The sequence below is a fragment of the Leucoraja erinacea genome, chromosome 9, assembly GCF_028641065.1.
Source record: "Leucoraja erinacea ecotype New England chromosome 9, Leri_hhj_1, whole genome shotgun sequence".
NCBI lineage: Eukaryota > Metazoa > Chordata > Chondrichthyes > Rajiformes > Rajidae > Leucoraja > Leucoraja erinaceus.
Window position 1 is genome coordinate 38,023,360 of NC_073385.1, and position 25,905 is coordinate 38,049,264.

General features: G+C 41.3%; 1 protein-coding gene across 12 annotated transcripts in view; it reads right to left on the reverse strand.

The window, feature by feature from the left end:
• Nucleotides 1–25,905, reverse strand: part of LOC129700259 (neuronal PAS domain-containing protein 3) — a 791,362-nt gene that overhangs the window by 22,303 nt on the left and 743,154 nt on the right. For all 12 annotated transcript variants that reach the window (XM_055640580.1, XM_055640579.1, XM_055640574.1 and 9 more), the window contains 2 exons: nucleotides 3,757–3,950; nucleotides 2,670–2,776 (listed from right to left, as the gene is read on the reverse strand). In XM_055640580.1, the coding sequence (XP_055496555.1) occupies nucleotides 2,670–2,776; nucleotides 3,757–3,950 (301 nt within the window). The remainder of the gene's footprint in view (nucleotides 1–2,669; nucleotides 2,777–3,756; nucleotides 3,951–25,905) is intronic.

A 25,905-nucleotide genomic window follows, 5' to 3' on the forward strand; every position in this document is an offset into this window, starting at 1 on the left:
ACATTGTGGGCCGAAGGGCCTGTTCTTGTGCAGCAGTGTTCTATGTTCTAACCCTCACTCCCTCTGAACCCGCCTCCCAGATTATATATATTTTTTGCAAACTAGGAACAAATTTGGAATGTCTCAAAAGTTCTCAAAAGTTGAGATGCCACATCTGCCATTGTAAAAATGGTAAAAGTACATGGCAGGCTGTAGTTGTGTCTTGCCCTCTCCACTTTTAAAAGTTCTGTTTCTCATGCCCAATACATGCCCAGTAAACAGTAAGGCCTATGTCTCAAGAGTCCATTTGGAATATTTTGGAGGACCAAGAAACCAAGAACCAAGACATGAGCATGTGACTTTCTTGCTCATAGGCAACGGCGTGATTTGTTAAAATGGAGCTTGGCATTTCTCTCTCTGTTCCCCATGACCTGCAATTTTAATGTCTTTGGTTTGGACGGTAGATAACTGCTGTGGGAGCCTCCGTGACAGTTGCAACCCAAGACATATGATAAGCGAGCAGACCTGTTGGGTGCCTACTGAAGCTCATTAAAATAATCCCCCAAATCACTTCTTAGTGTGATCTGGGGCATATGACAAGGCCCAAATATAATGTGCCGATTTTATCCTTCTTGCATCCATTGGGAGAAATCGTCTTTCAAAATTCCAAACATGGAGGATCAAATTTGGTGTAAGATTCAACTTTTTCTTTCTTTGACTGAGCTTGTTGGCTGGAATTTTCCAGTCTTTCTTTGTTGATTTTTTTAAATGGGACCTTAGATAGTGGGCAGGCACACCCTCTACTTCAACTCTGACCATTTTAATTCTGTGTTGATCTCTCTCAGGTGGGACAATATGAACAATATTTGAATCATAGAAAGCATCATCAGACATAGTTGTCCTAATTCCTGCTGTAACTCTGGATTCATACACTTAATCCTCATCTTTCTTGCAGGTATTGGACACCCACATGAATGGGGCAAATGACCTGGAGCAGAAGAGTCTGCAAAGGCAGCTTTGGGGTGGGAGGAAGTCCAAGTTATTTTTTCTCTTGTCAATCCTCATCCAATACCACAAAACACCCACATGAATGGGGCAAATGACCTGGAGCAGAAGAGTCTGCAAAGGCAGCTTTGGGGTGGGAGGAAGTCCAAGGTTTTTTCTCATTGTCAATGTATCCAATACCACAAAAGTAGAAACTAAGACATGATTTGATAACTGACAAAATTTACAGACCATAAAGAAAAAAACCCCTTCAAATACTCTGGTTAAAATATCTATGATTCAAACCACAACCTGTTGGAAAATAGTCAGAGATGCTATCAGCATCCTCCAAGATTAATCACAAACGTGTTACACCTGGATGAAAGCAAAGAAACCTGTGCACTGAAGAAGCCTTTTTAATAACTCATGTGAATCAATACACATTAGATGTCTCTAAATGATGACATATTGTAACATTGATCTCTCATTTTATTGGACCATGGCCAGTGTCGGTCTGTGTTAGTAAGCAGCAGCTGTTGTGAAGTATGTTGTGTTTGTCTGAATTTGCGCTTTCATCTCTTGTGAAACGGTTTCCCACCAATGCGACAGACGCGAATAGAAACAATGAATAAAAACCTAGTATATTAATAAGACTGTACCCAAATATACCACTACTTCGAGCTATAAACTTGAACAATCACAAGAATAACACTGTAAAACAATTTAGCAGTCAAAGAAGTCATCAAAACTCTAAAGAACTAAAACTGATAGCATGACCTTATTTGCTGAGGATGTTAATATTTTCCAGTGAGATTTATTTTCTTTAGATTACAGGCCTTCTTCAATCTTGTAAAATATTATCAAAGCATGTCCTACATCTCTTTAATTGAGCACAAGTTGCATATTCTCCTCAAATTTTTTTACACCTTACAATCTGAGTTTCATCTCTGGAAATGATGAAGGAGTAGTAATCTTTAAGTCAGTTTGGAGGATGTTCCTAAGTCGAAAGAAAAAAGGCATTCTCTTGCATCTTTTCTTTTCTTTTTGCATTTCTGTCCAGTGGGAAACCCCGGGTATAACTCTGTGTAGCAGCAAACACCAATGCACCAACACATTAAGCAATCACATCGCTACTCTGTGGTTTCACCTTTCACTACCAGTGATATAATTTTTAATTATTGCTGAAGCACAATTGGGATGCAATAAAAACATTTCAGTTCAAAGTCTGATCCAGTTGTAAATAATTGAACATCGACATATAAATTACTTAGTGTGTGGCCTCCAATTTTTGGTCCTCGTTGTTCTGGATGGCTGAGGAATGGTAAATATTGCACCTCTTCCATTCAGTTCATTTTGTATTCAGGGTTTAGACTCTTGGTTATTATCACATGATGAATAGCTTCAGGAACCACAGCATTGTGTCTTGGGAGCAAACTCCAATTAACCTTTCCCTATGTACAAATGTTAGAATCTGATTATCAACCTCAGGTGGACATCACACCATATTCAGGCACAGCTGTTACTAAAGTCTGCCCCCAAAATGCTGTGGAGAGTTTCCACAGGACCATATATTTCAAGATATTTTAGGATAGTTCTCACAAATATTCTTGGATGGATACTTTACTCTGAATGCAATTCTCTTGACAGGAAAATTATTTTATGCATCATACTTTGCCGTGTATCAATACAGTTAGGTGTATACTTACAATCTAAGTGACTGTGCCTGATTCCTTCTACATCCTCAGCGTGAATGAAGTAATAACATCTTTTACCCACAACATCTACTGGAGTTAGATCCATGTAGTCACTGATCCTGCAGTTTTGAAGCATAAATAAATCCACATTAAATGTATGAATCCTTGAAGGAATAAATTGAAATGTCCTGAAAACAATCCAGGGAATGATTGATTTACAACTATATTGTCGATCACTGATGTTAGCCATTCCTCTCACTCCACAGATGGTCCAGATGTGTTGAGTATTTCCAGCATTTCCCAATCGATTGAAAAATACAGCCTGGAAACAGCCCATTGGCCCATCACGCCAACCATTGATCACTCGTTCACACTAGTTCGATATTATCCCACTTTTTCCTCCACTCCCTACCCATGAGCGACAAGTTAATGTAAAACCCGCACGTCTTTAAGATGTGGGAGGAAACCAGAGCACCCGGAGGAAACCCATGTGGTCACAGGAAGAACATGCAAACTCCGCACAGACTGCACCTGACGTCAGGATCAAATCCGGATCTCTGGCACTGTGAAGCAGCAGAAGCTGCACCTTTGTGCCGTCCTGTTTTTCTATTTTAGATAATACAGCATCTGCATTATTATGAACATTGATTACATCATATTTTGAATGACGCACTTAATACTGATCCAAAATGTTTACAGTTGTAAAAATGGAGAATTGTGGTGGCGAATGTGAGAAAAGCAGAAATTGAACATAAAGTAATTGATTTGTTGCATTCCATTTATCTATGTACTGGGGGATGGCTGAGGAGCAGGGCGCAGTGTATTGAAGGTTGGGGAGGAGTGCATGGCAGAGATCTATTGAACAATTTTGACTGTGATCAATCAGCAGCACTTTTAAGGATTACGCGCAGGCAGAGGAGATTCATTTAATTTGGCATCATGTTGAGTATGAACATTATGGGCTGAAGGGCCTATTTTTATGCTGTACTGTTCCATGTTCTGATCTCTTATAAATGAAAATAAGTGACTGAGCGAAATCTGCATATCCTCATTTAAAAAAAAAGAACAGGAATATAAAATACAATGAAAAGCTACTTACCGGTTTTCACAGTAATTGATACTGAGGTCCATATTTACTTTGGTGACAAACATCTGACAGTCAATCCTAACTTCATTTATAGTTGGAGGAGGCAAAGCATGAGCCACAACTACGAGACCAATGATATGAGTGGGGAGCACACGTCCATGGGAATGAGAAACGCGCAATCTTAACCGACCAGTGACGTGAATGACCTGGAACAAAATGACAGGGGTAAATGCTCCCAGTCCACCACTTCATCCATGCTCTAGAACATGGACATAAGACAAGTTGATTCATATAACTCACTTGATTTGAAAGAATCCCTAAATCTGGCTGTTAAAGATTCACTTTAAGTCAGCCTGAGAAAGAAAGTGTCAACATGCCAACATTCAGTCCACATATGAAAAAGGAAATGATATAAATCTTTACATTCAGGAATTGTTTACTAATGTTTAACATTTCTCTGATATTCCTGTGGAAAAAATGGAAATAAATACATCCTTACTTAGGAAAGTCTTGATAACAAGCAGTCAACAAGAAGGTTCATGGGCAGGTACCAGTATTTCACTGTATCTCTGGGGTCTAGGAAAGAGCGTTCACGTCGCGGCGCTGTTTCCACCAATCTTTTCACCACCATGCACAAGAAGCACAAGAAATGACAAGACAAACACCATTGTATGCAGATGCTGAGAAGTGTGTTCAGCTCTGCCTGAACTACTTCTAATCTTGTGTGTGGACTCGATAAGAAGAAGAAGACTGTATCCCTGTTCATGTGACAATAAATAAACTAGAGGTGATTTCCAAGGATGTTGCCAGGACTAAAGAGCCTGAGCTATAGGGAGAGGCTGGTCTGGCTAGGACGTTATTCCTTGGAGCGCAGGAGTATGAGGAGTGATCTTGTAGAAGTGTATAAGATCATGAGAGGAATATATAGGGTGAAGGCACAGAGTCTTGTACTCAGAGTAGGGGAATCAAGAATCAGAAGACATAAGTTAAAGGGGAAAGATGTAATAGGAACCAGAAGGGCAACCTTTTCACACAGAGGATGGTGAGTATAAGGAACGAGCTGCCAGAGGAAGTCGTTGAGACAGGTACTATAAAATAATTTAAAATACATTTCAACAGGTACGTGGATGGGAAAGGTTTAGAGGGATATGGGCTAAACGCAAGCAGATGGGACTAGTGTAAATGAGGCATTTTGGTCGGCATGGGCAAGTTGGGCTGAAGAGCATGTTTCCGTACTGTGTGATTCTATCTTTGACATTGAACCAGTCAGTGCTTCTGAAAAGAAAGCATTTAGTGCAGTTCATATCTGGGTTTTACAGTCTAACCAAAGATGAATCAAAAAATCAACTGCTTTGAAATCACAATCTTTCCCTCTGTCATAGTTCTGTTACAAACATATTTTGTTTTCTATATTGAAAGGCAGACTAACTCCGACTTTTAATTTAGTTTAAGTCTGGCTGCACTAACTGAGAACAAGCATTGTTCAGGGGAGCATGCAAATCTTCCCATGACAAGATGCAGCCTTTGAGATCAGCTGCTCTCCTCTGACTGACTGAAAGGGAAACATTGGCTGCTGAACAGTTGCAGCCATGTGAATTGTGCACTGGCATTTTCAGATTGGTTAATGGCTGACAATCTGTGATAACTATTTCATGATGGTGTGTGGATAACAGTTAGCAGTCTGATTCCAGTTATGACAGGATAGTACATGCTGTTGCTGGCTTTCTTTGCTGCCATGCAGGTCTCTGAGAACCAATTAGTTCCAGTTTGGCTAGTTTTTGGCAGGGGGCATTTGGTATCCAAAGTTGCCTACTAGTTAAGGATGGCTTGTAATGGAAGGGTAATTTCTGTCTAGTTGGAAGATGTTGAAATAGCTACTGGTATTGTCTGTCGAATGTCTGTGATTTGACTGGGCAAGTTGCTGCAGAGGTATAGTTCACAGTGGATGTGTAATTTTCTTCATCTGCATGGCTGAGCTGTGTAATAGCAAAATCACTGACATTTAATCCTAATGTTACAATTACATGAGATTGTAAACCCAACATAATGGACAGGAGTGATCTTCCTTGGGAATTACCCCTCATCCACCTTATGCTTTTTGTTTTACCAGGTCATCATCTTCTACGTCTGACCACCACAACATGAAAATTGAAATGTTGGCACATCTGACCTCCTGTCAAACTCACAGTCAAATATTTTCATTAATTTTCATTCCATTTATATTTTAATTAGTTTGCAGAAACATTTTCAAGCAGTTAAGTGTGTTATTGGCACGCTCAGTTGTTAAAGAGTGCCATGAAGGGCAGAGGACAGAATCTCAAGATCCATCACTTGCATGTCGGTTGCCATTCTCTAGCTTGTGAGAGTGTTCTGCAAGTGGAGGCCTCCACCACAATCAATCCCAACATGCCACTGCAGTTCATGCAGCTGTGGAATCAATGTAAGGCAGTACCTGGAATGGTGGTCAGATTGCACATGATCCAACCCAATGTGGTTATAGATACAGATAAAAATATGCTCATAGATCCTGGAGAAACATAACCCCATCTTTTCATATTTATTTTACAATTCCCACCATCCATTATAAATTCTTCACAGATGATACATTCACCGTGATGTTTTTCCATGTCCTTCCTCTTTGCTGCATTTGAGGGCTTATATTCTGATGAAAGTATTTTTCAATGTTATTTTGCATTTGTTGACTGCAACCACATTCCATAGTGACATGAATGGAGATTTTAGCATTTGTAATCATGAGTCTCAATTAGTTATCTGAAAAGGTGAGGGAAAAAAAACATTTACAGAAACAAAAACAGAAAATACTGGAAAACCTCAGCAGTTCAGGCAGTATATGTGGAAAGGGAAACAGTTTACATTTCAGGTTGAAGATCTTACACCAAAATCGAAAAAGAGAAAAAGGTTATTCAAGGTGGCAGATAATGAGAGTGAGGGCAATGGTGGAACAAGGGAACTTCTGTGGTATGGTGATATCATGTAGATGTTTTGAAGCAGTTATATTACTTCACTGTCACTGTAAAACCTATGTAATCTTGTACAGTCTGGAACATACCCAACAGGCCTGAATATACAAATGAAAGAAAGAAGAAAATGAGGAATGGCAGACAAAAATGGCCAGTCTGGCTATAAGCAGAAAGAAAGAACAAGGTATCTAAAGTTAGAGAAATCAATATTAAGTTCTGCAAGCATTGAAAGAATGCCTTATTGTTTGGTCAATATGACAAATGTTTTGCAAACAATGGGATACTTTTTGAAAGATTATCTTTGTTTATGTGACTAATGTAGAGCATAATTTCACAATTAGCGAACAAAGAATAAAAATATATCCTTTTGTTGATACTATTTGAAAGATATTATTGGAAGTATTCTCTTCCATGCTTTGAATATGAGCAGGGGGATATTGGCTTGCATGGGCCGCAGCTTAAACTTTCATCTGAAAAGCGATGCCCCCTTTTGGGTTTACTAATGATATTTTCATGCATAATAAATACACAATAAATATAAATTAGTTACTTTTTATGCTTAGGGTTTAAATGTTAAGTGGATTCAAATAGAGATTGAATTTTCGTTGTAGCCAAGTGCGACAGTTATTGAGGCAAAAAGGAAGATTCTACATAAATAACCCAGGGACTAAAGGTCTGTGTACACAAGGGCATAATAGTTGGTTAACTCATTACGTTGTCTCAGACGTGCTACATTCATGTTTAACATGCTTTTAATAATGTATATGTTCAATGCAAGCTTGGAGTGTCTACATGAACTTAATCTTATTCTTGTTTGATAAGCCAGCATTTATTGTCCATCCCTAGCTGGAGGTGGTGAAGTAAGTAAGTAAGTAAGTTTATTGGCCAAGTATTCACATACAAGGAATTTGCCTTGGTGCTCCGCCCACAAGTAACAACATGACATACAGTGACAGTTACGAATGACTCAGAAGACACTAAACATTATTAATAATAAGACATTAATGATAAAACACCATTGATCAAGCATGTGAACCAACAAAATACCATATCAAAGGGAGGCTACAGATTTTTGGCTGTTGAGTAGAGCAACTACTTGAGGATAAAAACTGTTTTTATGTCTGTGGCAGCTTTGACAATCCGGAGTCATCTTCCAGAGGGAAGTGATACAAAGAGTTTGTGGCCAGGGTGAGAGGGGTCAGGGATGATCTTACCCACTCGCTTCCTGGCCCATGCAGTGTATAGTTCATCAATGGAGGGAAGGTTGCAGCCAATAATCTTCTCTGCTGATTGGATGATTCGCTGCAGCCTCCAGGTGTCGTGCTTGGTGGCTGAGCCAAACCAGACCATGATGGAGAAGGTGAGAACAGACTCTACGATGGCCGTGTAGAATTGGACCATCATTGCCTGTGGCAGATTGTGCTTCCTCAGCTGCCGCAGGAAGTACATCCTCTGTTGGGCCTTTTTGACTGTGGAGTCGATGATAGCCCCCCACTTAAGGTCCTTGGAGATGATGGTTCCCAGGAACTTAAAATACTCCACAGATGTGACCGTGGTGTTGTTGATGGTGAGTGGGGTGAGGGGAGGGGGTGCTCTCCTAAAGTCTACAATCAATTCCACCGTCTTAAAGCATTGAGCTCTAGGTTGTTGCTACAGCACCAGGACGCCAGCTGTGACACTTCCTGTCTGTAGGCAGATTCCTCCCCATCCTGGATCAGTCCAATCAGGGTTGTGTCGGCGACAAACTTGAGAAGCTTGACAGAGGTGTCTGTGGAGGTGCAGTCGTTGGTGTAGAGAGAGTAATGGAGATGGGAGAGTACGCAGCCTTGCGGTGCTCCCATGCTGAGCGTTTGCGGGTCCGAGATGTGCTTTCCCAGCCTCACATGCTGCTTCCTGTCTGTCAGGAAGTTGGTGATCCACTGACAGAGGGGTTCAGGCACAGTCAACTCGTGAACTACCTGTGAACTACCTTCTTAAAGCCGCTGGCCTTGTGGTGAAGGTGCTACCATTCTGCTGTCATATCTGTGGTCCCAGTTGAGCAGAGAGTTTTAAAATAAGTTTTGCATGAACATATACACACAAAGATCCACAAACAGTAATTTTTTTAGGATATAGAATTTTAATATGATTGTGTAATATTTCATCTTCATCTTTTTATACCTAATATCAGAGCAATATTAAACCCCAATCTCATGCCGACATAGCAACATATCCCATTATTTACCTATTTTAACTCTTTCTGGTCAACTTTCCCAATTGTGACCAAATGAGGCTAAATAAAATGAGGTATACTTTTGACAAGAGAGGCTCCCATCCCAGGCTGGCTGATTCCCATTGAATAAGGGGCTTTCGCTCTTTTGTTTCATGACCAAATGAAAATTATTTATTGTTCAGAGATTTTCAGTAAATCTGGAAATCTTGAACCTAATATTTGGGTCAAATGTTTACTAATGAGATCCATGTGGGATGATGTTACATGCTGAATGTTAATATGTATATATTGCAGGTACTATCGCAATTTTAGAGAAACATTAAGACAGGTACATAGATAGAATAGTTTTAGAGGGAAATGAGCCAAACACAGATAGGTGGGACGAGTGTTTTTTTGTTTTTTTAAATCAAAATATTTATTCAATTATTACAAATAATATTTACAATACAATAAAACAAAATAGAACCCATCACTATAATACAAGACAAACAAATATACTAAATAAACTACAAAATAATTATATTACAATCCTTGCCAAGGATGTTTCAACTCCCCCGCGATGCCCAGCGGTCCCGGAAATCCCCCTGGGTGCCCACGGACAGCGCGTAGTCCCTCTCCAACACCACCCAGGGCGGACGTTACCCCGGAAAAGGGGCAGGCAGCCGTCTCCGGCAGAGCCCTCTTCCGTCTGGCGCCGTGTTTCACGGATGGCCAGCTTGGCCAGGCCCAGGAGCAACCCAACCAGGACATCTTCAGCCCTACCCTCTCCCTTATGCACAGGGTGTCCAAAGATGAGGATGGTGGGTCAGGTGGGACTATTGTTGATGGGACACGTTGGTCCATGTGGGCAGGTTGGGCTGAAGGGCCTGTTTCCACGTTGTATGTCTCTATAACTATATTAATGAGATATTAAGTATAAATGCATGTACCTGTGTGTTTGAGGGTCTGTGTATACAAGAATCAACACAGAGATATAGGGAGTACATTAAGCGTTGTAATGCTTTATTTAAGAATGGTAATCAACCATCAAATGCCTCTTTTAAGCTGGCATTTGATGCCTTTATTTCTGCAGGCTAAGTTACATTTCTGCCCTTGTTCTGTGGTTTTGGACTGATAAGGGAAACAGAAATGTTAACCAGAAAAGTATTTCATATGGAATATTTGAGAGACACAATCACTGAGATACATTTGCTGAGAATAAAAACTTAATTTAGTGCAAACTGATGCATTTACTATAAATGGTCATTCAGTGAAGTGACATCAACAACATTGTTGTGGTTTCTTGAGCAACCTACTTTAGATCTTGTGCTATATAGCACCAGCTCTAAGAGGCTCTAAAAAATCAATTGAACGCACTTGTAGATTTTGGAAGAATATTTTTCCCTGCTGTTGTGAAGAGATTGATCAGAAAGAAAAAAACCCTACAGACTGAGTCTACTACCAGAAGAAGGTATTGTACAAAGAACTGGTCCAGCTTAATTTGTGAAGAGAAAAAGCAGCTAAATACTGCATTTGAAGTTCAATATGTATGTTGTAATATTATAGACTTTTACTGAACCTATACATTTTAAGTAATCTTCAAATTGGCTTAAAAAAAAAATCACATTTTCAAAATGAATTGAAATTAAAATTCCACACAGAATTTATCTAAGAATACTTTTGAAGCCATTTGGGTAAAGAGCAGTTTTGTATGCATTGCTTCAAGAGTGCTCTTGGCAAAAACATCACAAGTGGTAGAAAAACTTCAATATAACCAAGCAGCTAAATACAAACTGACATCAGGAGCCCTACTGAGGCAATACACTGTAAAAAAAAGAATATCTCAATTTAATGTAACCCAACATACAAAGGAATATTTTTTTTATAATTCATGGTTCAGTGCACAATATCAACCTCCTTAGAGTGAATAATGAGTAGACCTACATAAGAAATAAGAATGATCAATTCCTAGGAATTCTCAGGAGTGCTCTTGATGTACAATATAGCCAACATAATGACTGAAAATGTACATCAGTGCATTAAATAAGATCAAGTTGAGATCCAGTTACAAAGGCAGACGTAAGCTAGTAAAGGAATCTCTTTGATATGAACCCTTGAGTAAAATGCTTGTGTAAGCATTTACTCAGGATAATCTTATTTCATCTCACATGTGAGCAAGGATATGCCTCAGGGCCATTTTTTAAATGTCAAACCCAGAATGCATTTTTCTCTGAGGGTCAAAGTCAGAGGCATGGCTGAACAATGTTGCAGGTGCACTGTGGCATCACCTTGGTGCTGCACCGGCCCCTTTCCATAAACGGGAGAAAAAAAAACTATCAGCAGCTTTCAACGTCTTATCAAAACACTATCACTTTATCAGGAAAGTAATAATTCACAGAGATCCCTGTATTACTCTTGAGAACCTTCTTCATACTTGAAAATAGACAGCATGAATTAACTGCAGCACCTTTTATCACCGGGCCCAGTTCAAGTCAAGGAATGAGAATGTGAATGCTGCATGAAATGGTGTACACTTATTTTAATTAGGAATTAAGTAGCCTCAGGTAGAACAACAGATTATGGTTTCACTTATGGGTTTGTAGGTAACTTACCATACCTGTTCAATTGTCCAATTAACTACAGTCATGAAGTTATTTGAAAAATTGCCAGCCTTATGGAATGATGCCACCATACCATGCCCTCATACAGATATCAAAATATCTCCTATTATAACGTGACAGGTGAACTAATGAAAGCTTCAGAGACATAATGGGTCTTTTAACTATTGCTATTATAACCATATAACAATTACAGCATGGAAACAGGCCATCTCGACCCTTCTAGTCCGTGCCGAACACGTATTCTCCCCTAGTCCCATATACCTGCGCTCAGACCATAACCCTCCATTCCTTTCCCGTCCATATAACTATCCAATTTATTTTTAAATGATAAAAACGAACCTGCCTCCACCACCTTCACTGGAAGCTCATTTCACACAGCCACCACTCCCTGAGTAAAGAAGTTCCCCCTCACGTTACCCCTAAACTTCAGTCCCTTAATTCTCAAGTCATGTCCCCTATTGGACTGGAACATTTAAATGCTCACACACAAATAAATTATGCAAACAAATGTTTAAAAAAGAAAATAGCACATCATTGATACAATATTTTAAAATCTGAACTAGACTGAGTGGGACCCATTGGGTCCCATGTTCACACGGGAGGGCTGGTCCCCCAACACAAAATTCCACCTCTCCGCCAATTCCAATATTGGTGGCCAGTGGAGGGGGGGCTTTCTTGAGCGCTAGTATGGGTGTTGTGGGCCAAAGGGACTGGTTTCCAGAGGGCTAGTATGGACATTGTGGGCCGAATGGATTCTTGAGCTGGCAGCTCAGTCATTCAGGCCTGGCGGGCTGGCAGCTCAGTCACTCAGGCCTGGTGTGCTGGCAGCTCAGTCACTCAGGGCTGGTGGGCTGGCAGCTCAGTAACTCAGGGCTGGTGGGCTGGCAGCTCAGTCACTCAGGGCTGGTGGGCTGGCAGCTCAGTCACTCAGGGCTGGTGCTGGCAGTTTACTCGCGGCTATTCCTTGAAATAGCATTTCAGGCAGAATGCAGGCCACCAAACTCAATTTCACAGCATTTCGGGCAGAATGCAGGCCACCAAACTCAATTTCACAGCATTTCGGGCAGAGTGCAGGCCACCAAACTCAATTTCATAGCATTTCAAGCAGAGTGCAGGCCACCAAATTGCCAAACAACTCATTGCATTGTCATTAAGGGCTAACAAATCATTTATTGCAAGTACATTGCAGACTTACAGCTCAGTTGATTCACAGCTTAGAATCACAGTTGTGGACTCTCACTCACGATCTTCCAGAGTGACTGACATGTCCAGGCATCCGGGGTTTTATAGTCCCCCTCCCCGGAAGGGGCGTTACCTTCATAGTGGTGAATAACAGGCGAAAGGGCCAATCAGCTGATCTCAAGATTTTTAAACAGTCAGGACTTTTTTATTTTTCGTCGATCGGAAAAATAAGGGCTGCCTCAGCGGAGGAATACTGTGAGTAAGATGGCTAAAATAGCGATATATGGTAGCATTTATTCTAAAATCAATATACAGCGCAGGCAGGAAGTGGTCAAGATGAGACTTTTAGTTATATAGATTATAATGGAGGCTACATTTCTTACTTACAAAACTGGGATATAATTTACACATTAGATATCTCAGATACAATGTTCCAACAGCAAGAAGAACATTGTATCACTGCGTCAATTAAAAAAAAATTTCAGAGACAGGAAGAGGAAAGTTGATATTTTTTACCTCCACTCATGTGAAAGATAAACTTTGAAGACTTTTTTTGACAAATATGTTTGTAAGTTTGTTATGCATCTGCGACACAAAAGAAACCTTTCAACAACAAAAACATATTAATCTAACATACATTCACTGATGCAAATTCCTGAACTTTACATATTGTTTGGAGATGCACAGAGGAATAGAAAATTGATGGAAAGTCTCAGCTTACACTCATCCATCATAATGTAGAGATAAAGTGGGGGGAAATGCGGACATCAAATGTAGAAAATAAATAAAACAATATTGTGAAATTACTTTTCCACTATTATATCACTCACATTCTTAAGCCCAATTCCTTGTGGGACAACTAATTGCATCCGTTATTAGAATGTCGTTGATGTAAAACAATAATGGCCCTTAGGTAACATTATTTTTGATAGCATCTGTCAAGATCAAGCTTGATTATGTAAATTTATTCATGCAAAAAATGTTCAAGAAATGGATCCCGATGAATAAACCTGGGCTATGTATGGAATAAAGTGTGGTGGAGTAAAGGAATCTTTCTAAAATGTAATTGTCAGGTGTCGTGCTCCTACGGCAAACAACAGAAATAACCTATCATAGAGGTTAGATACATTTGCATTGCTTATTTGTTTTGGAAAAGTACACTATTAATGCTTTATTAAAAATAAATTAGTTGAACGATGTTAATGTTGTTCAAATATTTTCATGTTTTTTATAACTGACATCATTGTTCATAACATTATCATGAGCCTGCATTTAGTTAACAGTTGCAAGACATCAATCTGATAAATGCTAATGCCATTTTGTGAACATATTTCTTTTTGTGCAGTGAATATGACTGCAAATTTACACAGAATAATTTATTTCTTTCACAATCCCCCATGTAATACAACTTTTCCAATCTCATGTTTATCTTTCGTAAGCTTGGCAGAAATAGTGATTAGCTACCATGCAATTTGTAATTGTCAATTAACTTTGCACTTGCACCAGATAGCAAGGTTAGTGAATTGAAGCATCGTAGATGTAGCATGATTGATCTGTGATTAAAAAAGTACATAATATGTCCTTATGTGAGCTCCAGCTCAAATACAAACTGGATGGCTATTGCCTACAGAAAATGTAAAGGCCACCATAGTTAGTCAGCTGAGAAATTAAAGACAGGGACAACAAAAAAGAGATTGAGAGTATATATACTTATTAGACATCAGAGTATAAATGGCAAAAAGATTTGACACAGGGTAATAAATCTGCACTATTAAGATTTAATGGCTGAACTAAAGTTTCTTTTGCATGAATATTCAGCCAGGTAGCTCTGCAGGGATTGCTTGCATCTAGTCAGATTTAAGCCATGACCTGAAACCACATGGACTACACTGTTATGTTGATGGACCTGACATGAAACTGATCCATCAGCAATTCAGCTATTGTTATGCTTGGATAGCTGAATTGTAAAGAGAAGTCTTGGATGTTACAGAAATCAGCGAGCATGTATTGCAGGGAGTATTCAACAGCGGCTGTAACAGAACAAAAGTGCATTACATTTAAAGTCAGCAAATGGAGGACATAAGGAGGTTAAATATGATAGCTCGTGAAACGACACATAGGAATCACCCACACCCATTCAGTGAGAGGTAGGCGGCTCACTGAAGCCACGCTGCCTACTTATTATTTCAACATCCAGGTAGTATTAAGTGACTTTCTCTTTTGAGTGCGGCCCAGCTTCGTGAGTTGCTAACATGCTCTGATCAAAACCAGCCAGCAGCTCTTACAGGGGGAAGAGGAATGTGGTGAAAGATATTGTGAAGGTGATTGAACATTTCAAAAGACCACATGGTGAGAGTGGACTTCCCATTTTACCATGTTTACAGTGTCAAAAACCTCACACCATCCATCTGTTCAATACACCACTTATCTGTCACTTGTCTATCACCAGGTTACAAATGCTGACTTTTTATATTTATTCATTTTCAGGATCTGGGACTAGTTGTCAAGGCTGACATGTAAAAACTTATCCCTAACTGCCCTTCAGAAGGCAGTGGGGTTTCCTTGCATTCTAGGACTTAGACTCAGCAACAACTCAGCATGGATGAGATGGGTCAAAAGGCCTGATTACGTGCTGTATGACTCTATGACTGCTGGGTAGGTAGCATGCTGAAAATAAAACTTTTATCAGTTTAAGATTTTTTTCATCCAAGCAAAATTATTCTAATAAAATCTCACAAACCTCATGAATCCTTACACAACCTCAAGGTTTATGATTAACCCCAACCTCGAGGGGGTTTTCACCCTGTGTTGAGTAAACCTGTCTCTTTCAACGAGTGGAACGAGTGGAAAAAGGCCCTTCGGCCCAATCAGTCTACGCCGACCAGCGATCACCCCGTACACTAGCACTATCCTAAGCACCAGGAACAATTCATATTTTACAGAAGCCAATTAACCTACAAACCCGCATGTCTTTGGATTATGGGAGGAAACCGGAGTACCTGGAGAAAACCCAGGGAAAATGTAAGAAATCCATACAGACAGCACCCATTGTTGTAACTCTATCGCTGCACCACTGTGCCGCCCCAAGTTCTAATTTACAATTTATTGAATATCTGTTTATTATATTTTATCCATGTGTATTGTGTTTACAAGCCTGTTATGCTGCTGCAAATTAGAATTGTATTGTTTTGTTGTCAGTCCTATGACCTGATTTGACTCTTAAAATTGGCATGGTTAGTAGCAGGAGATGAGCCCTCTTGTTGACAAGATTCTGACAGGAAATAGCCACACATTTTCCGAGCTGCAAAGCTGATTACTGCAGAAGCAGCAGATGCAGAGAGGTATTCTGTTTAAACTAGTTCCGTTATAAAAGAATAAGGTAATTGCCGAGCCCAGAATCTGACTGTTTCTAAAAGATATGCAATGGCAATTCAAAAGGTTATTTTTGATCCTTCAGAGTCCAACTGAACAAATCATCAGCAGGTATAACTCTGAAACAAGTATTGGGACTGCTGTCATAATACCTTTTTGTATCAAAACTTATTAAATGTTTTCCAATACAAACACAAACATAAAATGCTGTCAATATGCAGCAGGCCAGGGAGCATGTGATGAGGGAGAAACAAAGTTATCGTTTCAAATTGATGACCTTTCATCAGAACTTTTGAAATTCTGAAACGTTGACTATGAAATACAATATGTTGTATCCTCTGTGCTTTTTCAATTTTTTCCTCTCGTTAACCCTGTTCACTTTGTTACTCACTATGTAGAAATTAATTATACACCTGAAGTTATCTACTGTATCAATTTGAGATTTAATGAATAATTTCATTGCCAATTTCAGAAGCTTACCGTCTGCACTTTTGATCTGGAAGCATCTCCTTTTGATAATGTGCTCTTTGTAGAGTTGAATCACACTCACTTTGTACTGCCAAACAGTAAACCCAGATCAGGATTTACAGGCGAACAGAATTAATCTCCTGTAATTCCTCCAATCTACCACAATCACATTGGGGGAAGATAAGCAAAGCCCCTGCAGAACTAATGCAAAAAAAACTAACAATTTATAATATTTCTCTGAGGATTCAATTGAAGATCAGGAGAACCCCAGTGAAAATTCAGGCAAACATGTTTATTTTCAATTTACTTAGAGAATTGGCCTAAAACGGAGAACAAAATTAAAATAAAAGAACAAGCAATGTCCTTAATGCGTTGGGTACTTTTTGGAAAAATATCCTTAAATAAAAACCAGATTTCAGAATAAAGTTTCACTTTTTTTTTGAACCATCATATAATTTTAAATGAAAATAGCTGAGAAATGTTATTTGACAGTGTTTGCAATTTAGAGTTTATGTAATGTATGTTTATGTGCGCAATGCAACTGAATTAATATAAGAATAATTTTTATTTAGACGAATTTCAAAGACAAAGACGCAGAACAGTGCACCACAGAAACAGGCCATCTGCCCACGATATTTGTGCCGAACATGATGCCAAGTTAAACTGATCTCATCTGCTGGTACATGATCCATATCTCTCTATTCCATGTCCTTCCATATGCCTATCTATAAGTCTCTTATATTCCACTATCATATCTGCCTCCACCACCACCCCTGGCAATGCTTCCCGGCCCCACCACCCTTATTCATCCTTCAATGAATAAACCATTTCTAAATCCATTCAACCATTGTGAATCCCATACATCTTAATCTTCTGGATCAGCTTACCATGAGGGATGTTATCAAAAGCCTTACCTAAATCCATGTAGGTGCTATCCACTGCCAAACCTTCATCAAAATGACATGGATTATAATGTATATGTCACTTGGATGAATGCACTCATGGGTTTGGTCTTCTGCAATGGCTTTTCATGACATGGAGCTCACAGTTGAACTTTCCAACATGTCTGCATCAATTCATGAGTGACACAGGTCTTCACAGCACACGCAAGACGTGTTTTGGTGTGAGTTAAAGGTATCCCAGGCAGTTGAATATGAATCTGAAAATTATTATTTTAATTCATTTTCAGGGTCAACCATAGACAGCAATGAGAAAAGTCAGCATTTATTGCCCATTTTTATTTGAATTTGAGAAGATATTAAGTCATTTATTTGAACCATCTGAACCGTCTTTGTGGGATTAAACTCCCACAATGCCATTGATAGATTTAGATCCAGCAACAATGAATAGCTGGCAACATATTTCAAATTCAGAATGTGCAACTGGGAGGGGACCCTGCTGGTGGTGGTGGATCCGTGCATATGCTACTCTTGCTCTTCTTGATGGTAGATATTGCAATTGGAAGATACTGTCAGAACAGCCAAAGCAAGTAACTAAGTGAACAAAAAACAAAAACAATAGCTAAAGGAACTCAGCAGGTCAGGCAGCATCTGCGCATCTGACCAGAATCTGAAACCAGGTCCTGACCTAAAATGTCATCTTTCCATTTCCCTCCACAGATGCTGCATGACCCACTGATTTCCTCCAATATATTGTTTTTTGGTGATAAGTCTCTTGTGTCTCCAAGTAGGTACAGTGCATAATTTAGGTGGTATATACTTATAGTGTGGTTTACAGAGTGCAAATCATGCAGGTTAATTTTGCCCCGATTGTTCCATACTTCAGAGTCATTGGCACTGAACTTATCCAGGTAGGTGGACAGCATTGCATTTTGCTCCTGACGTGTGCCTTGTAGATGATGAAATAGGGTTGGGGGGTAGAAGGGAGGTTGCTCACCACGGTAAATCTTCTTGTAATAACATGCATCTTGTGACAGACATAACAACTGTATCTGAATCTCAAGACACACTGCATTGCAAGCTCAACCGTTGCCCTCTCGTAATTTAACTGCTCACCTCACTATCTCCCCAAGAGCTAATCGTAACCTCCTTTTTAAGCCACTGTTCCACGATGCGAGTTTACACAAGAGCTTTCCTTCAAACTCGTGGTACTTCACCACGAGTATTTTTTTACTCTTGGACATTTTTCACAGTGTTGAAAAAACGTCACAAGTTACTGCGTTTCCCGACTACCTGCCGTTAGCATTACGAGCCGTTATGTGACATCCACGAGCTCCGACATACCCACTACATACATTCTACGTACTTACCACGGGTTTGATTTTTTTTTTAAACTCGGGAGAGCTCTTGGGTAAATTCGCATTGTGGGACTGGGGCGTCTACACAAACCTCTCAATTCATCTATTGCCATGATTCTTTCCCCATATCTTTCTTCCTCCTCTGCCATCTTATCTACAATGTAGATCTTCCAATCTACGTCATTGTGGCCATTGGACTTTTTCTCTGTAACTTTAATGCTACAATGCTGTAAAATATTTTCTGAACTCTGGTATTTTTATCTTTGCTCTATGTGTTGTATTTGTGTGTGGGGCGGGGGGAGGGGGGGTCGTCACGGTGGGCACCACGAGTTTCGATGAGCTGGTGGAGAAGATCTCCTCCGAGAGGGCCGTGAGGGTGAGTTACCGCAGCAGCGGCGGCGGCGGAGGAGACGGACGGTCGCAGCCATTCACCCAGGGAGATGGGTAGACGGGACCGTCATTGCCGCAGAGGGTGGGTGGGAAACAGTGGTGAGTGAGTGAGAGAGAGACGGGACCAGGTCCTCCACTGAACCCCCCCCACCCCACAGCGGCCGCCACCGATGGTGGGGGAGACGGTAGACAATTTACTGTGAGGAGCAGAGAGAGGAGTTTGTGAGCGAGGCGGGTGAGGCCGCAGTGCAGGAAGGGGCGTCGCTGTTCCGGCTGTGACGTTGACTGACAGGCGAGGAGACCAATCTGCGTGGCGCTGACTGACTGGAAAAGAGACCAATCTGCGCATGCGTGGTTTTTAAGATTTTTAAACCTTAATAACTTTTAAAATATACCATCGATCTGAACAAAACTTGTTGCACTTGCAGCATAGGAGAAAGGTGAGTCCAGTGGCGAAAAATCGTAGCGCTATCGTGTACCGTTTCTGCGCAAATAGAAAAACCACACAAACCAGAAGAGCACAAGATCAGAGTTTTAGTTAAGTATAGATAGATAGATAGATAGATAAAAGATATAGATAGATAGGTTTGTCTCCTGATAACTAGATCTCCATCGGCATCCCTTTTGATATTCACAATCCATAAGTGACCACCACTTATGTCATTCATTCTCTCTTGCCCTCCACTCCATCACAGATCTTCCCTTTTGTTCTCCGTTACCTTGCTTATTTCCACTCTAACACATACTTTATTTCCATGATGTCCAAGTTTTATTGAAAGATTATGCTCACAATGGTAATTCTCTGCTGATGCTGCCTGACTTGCTGTGCATTTTCAACAGTTTTTTGTTTTTATTCATGAATTAACAACCAATTTAAGGTGAACATGTTGAGATGCCACAATCTACTTCTTCAAAAAGTGGAAGCTTGGTAAATAATGTGTGCTATAGGTCTGTGATTTTGAACAAGAGAATGAATTGATAGGGTGAATGCAGTTTTTTATCCAAGGTCGGGGAATCAAGAACTAAAGGACATAGTTTAAGATGAGAGGGTAAAGATCTAATAGGAACCTGAGGGGCAATGTTTACACTCAGAGGTTCGTGAGTGCATGTAATAAACTGCCACAGAAAGTAGTTGAGGCAGGTACAATTACAACGTTTAAAAGGCACTTGGACAGCTGCATGGAGAGGAAGGATTTAGAGGGATATGGGGAAAATGTTGGTAAATGGGACTAGTTGAGATGGAGCATCGTGGTCAGTATTGACGAGTTGCGGTGAAGAGCCTGTTTCTGTGCTGTTTGACACTATGACTCTCTGTGTGAGAGAAAAAAAAGCTGAGTGTACATAAGCACAAGGGTGTGAGTGGGTCACTGAGAAAATTAGTGGCAAGTGGAGGAAGAAAGGCAAAGGGAGAGCGCCAACTTCATCCGCACCCACTAACCTCGAGTTAAAGGAGACTGAGCACAGGCTGTTGGAAATGCCGAAAATTAGGTGCTCTCCAATCGTTTAATACTTTGGTCTGAAAATAGAGAAGCAATGATGAGAAACTGGTTTACATGAAAAGAAAGAAAGCAAAGCTTTTACCCCTAAACTCAGTTTGTCTGTGAGTAAATAGACATGCATCATGCAGGTTGCTTTTGTTGTATTGTGAGTTTACCTTTCAAAATGCTAACAAAAGATTAGTTCCACTTTGAATTGGCAGTAATACTTGTGTCCCGCTGTTAGATGGGAATAATGTGAAGCTTTGAAAGATTAGTAGTGGAATATTTACCATGCTACCTCAATTGTGGCTTAACAGGGCGAGAGGAAACATATTGTGGCATCCAGAATTTCTCCATATATTTAGTATAATGAAAAACAGCCAGCTGTAACTTGGCACATTTCCAGAGGCTGTTCAACTGTTTTGAATCTAAAGGCACATCCTCGTGCTGTTGAAAGCAACATAATCTGTTCCCAGCTTGAGCCAAGAACTATTTTATTTTATTCTAGTAAAAGTAGATGTTATGTGTAGATATAAAGAATCTTGATATTTGCCATAGCCCAGCGATCAGGAAATGGAAGAACGCTTTCAGGATTGAAATAATTTACGAGGATCACAAATATAATTTTCATGGCACTGATGTAACATCATAATGCTTCAATATGCTGGTCTGGATTTCCTGCTAATTTTAGCCAGCAGAAAGTAGGAAGCAAGATGGGAACTTAGCAAGGAACCAATTGCTGACATTCTGCCATTATCCACTGCCGGAATTTGAACCCTGATATAAATGCTGGAATATGTAATCTGACATAATTCCCATCATTAATCCCTTGTAAAGATAGGTGACAGGAATGTCATACTGTTGCTATTGTACATCGTTACCAAGGTTGCCAGGAGTTAATAATTAAAACACTGCTTTGCCAGGTGCACTTAATTGCATGAGGCAATGAATTATTATTTTCTTTAATGACATTCCAGATTTTTTCCTCTGAAACTACGTACAAAGCATCACATGCAGCAGCAAAATAATTCTATCTTATAACTGGGATAAATAACTACAAAAACCTGACCCCCAATAATCTGGGAACAGCATTTAAGGAAAACTAGCCAAGTGCGGACCCGTTGGGCCCGTTCCCCCAACACAATATTCCTCCACTCACCCATAGCCCCCAACTGCACAGGCACAGCTGATGGGCTCCCATTGTGACGCCTGAAATGCCCATTGTGACGCGAGTCACGGCCACCCTCACCCAACTGTGCAGGCGCGGCAGGCAAGTGGGAGCACGACTGCGACATTTTTAAAGTTTAAAATGGCTATAACGTAAAATATAAGATCAATGTGAATGCATCACACTCTCCCTCTTAAGTCCCCTATTCCCCTCCTCCATTATCCTCCTTCTACCCACCAACCCTCCTCTGCTTCCTCCCCTCACCCCTCCCTCCCCTCCTCTCTCTTCCCCCTCACCTCCTCCATTTACCTCACCATCCCTCTATCCTCCTTCATTCCCCAGCACTCCCTCCCACTCCTCTTCATCCTCCCTCTTCTTTCCCCCACTGCCCTCTTCTATCCCCCACTCCCAACCTCCTCCCATTCCCCCTCATCTCCCTCCCTACACTCTCCTCCCTCCTCACCGCCCCAGGATCACGATGTAAACCACCGCCGGCCCCGTTTTCTCCACCACATTGGCGATGAAGTTGTACTTGATGCGGGGGCTGTCGGGGGTGGGACGGGCAGAGCGGCCTGGAGCTGGGGAAGGGGAGGGAGAGGCCGAGGCTGCGGCCTAGTCCTTGCTGGGTCTCACTCCTCTCCCTCCCCGCGGGCCCGGAGCAGCAGTGCTGCCGCCCCCAGACCTAGCCCCAGGGCCGCGGTCATTTCAAATCCTTGAAGTTGTACTTGAGGCGGGGGTGGGCTGGGGGAATGGGCTGAGCAGCTAGGAGCCTGGGGAGGGGGAGGGGGAGGTAAAGGGAGAGACCGAGGCTGCGGACTAGTCCTTACCCCGGGTCCTGCTCCTCCCCCTCCCCACGTGCCCACAGCAGCAGCGCCGCCGCCCCCAGACGCAGTCCCAGCCTCAACACCGCGGTCATTTCAAATCCCGCAAGCGAGAATACCGGGCCCACTGCGCACGCACGGGGAGACTTTCAGTTATTTTAAAATTAAACTTCCCTCCTATCCCAACACCCCCCCCCAACAATTGAAATCACAATGTTTTTTTTTAAATTAAACCTCCTCCCTAACCCACCCTCCCATAATGAAAATCACGATTTAAAAAAAAAAATAACCTAAACACAATGTTAGCTGTGAATGAAAACTGAAGAGTTTAATTAAAACTGTTTTTTTTCAAATTGCAATTTTTTAATGTAAATGAGATTCGGGATCCCATTGCGACATAATTGTGATGTGGCTGATGGGCAAGGCAAGTGGAAGAGTGCTTTGAAAAGTGTTTTGAAAAGTGTGGACTTCGGGAGTCCGCGACTCCCGAAGTCCACAGGCCGCGCTGGGCGGAGATTCGACACTGGCGGCCCTCGGCAAAGGGCCCCAGGTCTCCGCGATGTTGAAGTCAGCGCCGCCCGCGCTGGAAGCTCTACGAACCCCAGCTCCAATGTTGATGCAGCAGGCCCAACACTCCGGAGCTTCAACGGCGATCCAGGTAAGCAATTGCCCGCTCCGCGATGTATCCAGTGCTGCGCTGCCGCTGCTGAAGCTCTGGTTCGGGTCCCCAGCAGAAAGGCCGCTCCAATCCAGGTGGTAGGCCGCGAGGAGGGGGGCGAGGACGTGAAACGGAGAATAGTTGCGACCTTGCCAGGAAGTGACTGGGAAACGGTTTCCCCCTTACCCTACCCCCCTCCCCCACATAGAAAAGCTAAAGACATCTCCAAAACAAACTTTTAAAACTGACTAAAAATTAAAAAAAGGGGGAAAAACAGACAGATTGTAGGCAGAGGCTGCCATCATTGCGGCGCCCCAATGGCTATCAGGAGGAGGGAGTGGTGGGGGGGAGGAGGGAGGGGTGACGTCACTCGAGGTGCGAGGAAGAAGGCACGCAGACCCATTGTGACGTCCTCAGCGAAAGACAGTCAATTCAAAGTTTTGTCAGATTTTTGAACATTTTCATTAATAACTCAAGAAATAAAGCATGAAATGTTCAGATAAGGTGTTTTGGACTCCAGGGGGAAAATGTCTACCAGAATATGTAAAAATGTTACCGTTACCGCGTCGTTTTTTCGCGAAGATGTGATTATACACAAACACACACACAAATAAATACACATCCAAGATCAGAGTTTTATAAGTATAGAGATACTAGACCAAGTGGGACCCGTTGGGTCCCTGGCACAAGGGAGGCCTGGTCCCCCACGCAACCCATTCCCCAACGCAATATTCCACAACCCAAAGCAAACCGTTCCCCCAATGCAATATTCCACCAATCACCCATAGCCCCCAACTGCGCAGGCACGGCTCATTTCCCCTCATCCCCAGCTCTCCCTCCCCCTCCTCTTCATCCTCCCTCTTCTATCCCCTCTCCTCCCCCATTTCCTCCCCCATTCCCTCCCTCACCTCTCCCTCCCTCTCCTTTATCCTACCTTCAGTCACTCCCTCCCTCCATAACCCCTTTCCCTCCCTGCTCCCCCACTCATCACCTGGTTTTAAAAACAAAGTTTTTGTAAATGAGGTCCTATTGTGATGTCATTGTGGGGTGGAACACTGCTGAGGGGCAGAAAATATATAAATGAGATCTGATTGTGATGTCCTTGTGGGGGGATCACTGCTGACGGACAGTTTATGTAATTGAGATCCCATTATGATGTCATTTAGGAGTGGAACACTGCTGACGGGCATGGCAAGTTTTTAAAAGTGTTTTATTTTAAGTTTTAAACGTCAATAATGTACAATATGCCATCAATCTGAACGAAACTTGTTTAATTTCGATCACAGGACAATGGTGAGTAAGGTGGTGCAAAAATTGTAGTGCTATCGTGTACCGTTGTTGCAGAAATATAGCTACAAACCAGGCAAACAAATATATATAGAAACAAGATGAGAGTTTTAGTAATATATATAGATATAGATAGATAACAGGTACAAACGCAACAGTCACGCTGTTGCTTGCACCAGTCCTATTCACTGTAGCTGCATTGATCACAGGACTGATTTCCAACTCCGACAGACGCTCTGCAGAGACTATTGACGGCCTCAGGAGTGTACAAGTTAACATGTAGAGGTCCTGAACTATACAGTTATATATATGAAATGACCAGGAACTGGTTTCCAAACAAAATACTTTTGTGTGAATCACTTGTGACAAACTCTGTGGAGAGAGGAACAAGTTGATCTTTCATCAGAAATAGAAATAGAAATGTTCAAGAAGGAACTGCAGATGCTGGAAAATCGAAGGTACACAAAAATGCTGGAGAGCAGCATCCATGGAGCGAAGGAAATAGGCGACGTTTCGGGCCGAAACCCTTCTTAGACTGATGTTTTTGAAAAGTGAAAGTGAAATAGAAATGTTTTTTGATATTTCAGAGATCAAATTTAATATACATATGGACAGGTACATGGATAGGAAAGGTTTAGAGGGACATGGGGAAGATGCGGACAGGTGGGACTCGTGTAGATGGGACATCTAGGTCAGCATGGGCTGGTTGGGTCGAAGGCCTGTTTCCGTGCTGTATAACCTTATGACTCTAAAAGAAGAAGAGGGACAGAGAGAGCACAGCGAACGTACTTCAGAGTTTCGATGTGCAGCATTTTTTTAATTTCTCAATTACTGATGTGGGGTTGGTGTCTGTTTTCCATCCTACATTCTTCTGTAACATCTAACATCTAATCATTATGCCAAATAGACTGCAATGAAATGAGAGCTGCAAATAATTTAGAGCTCCATCATATCTGGTACACTGCATTTGAAAAAATATATATTTTACTGCACGTTTAATTTAGAAAGTGTCATTTACTTTTGTTTGTAGTCAAAGGATTTGAATTCTGATTTTCATCCACCACACAGAAGTGCAGCAAGACAAATTTCTGCTTCATATGTATTACGGATCATACATAATTATTTGGAAGGAACTAATGCAGAGAATTTAGAGGCCCACAGTTGCTAAAGGACTGGCATTGTTCTGTTTGAGCAGCACAGTGGTGCAGCGGTAGAGTTGCTGCTTCACAGCGTCAGACCTGGGTATGATCCTGACTACGGGTGCCACCTGTCTCGAGTTTGTACGTT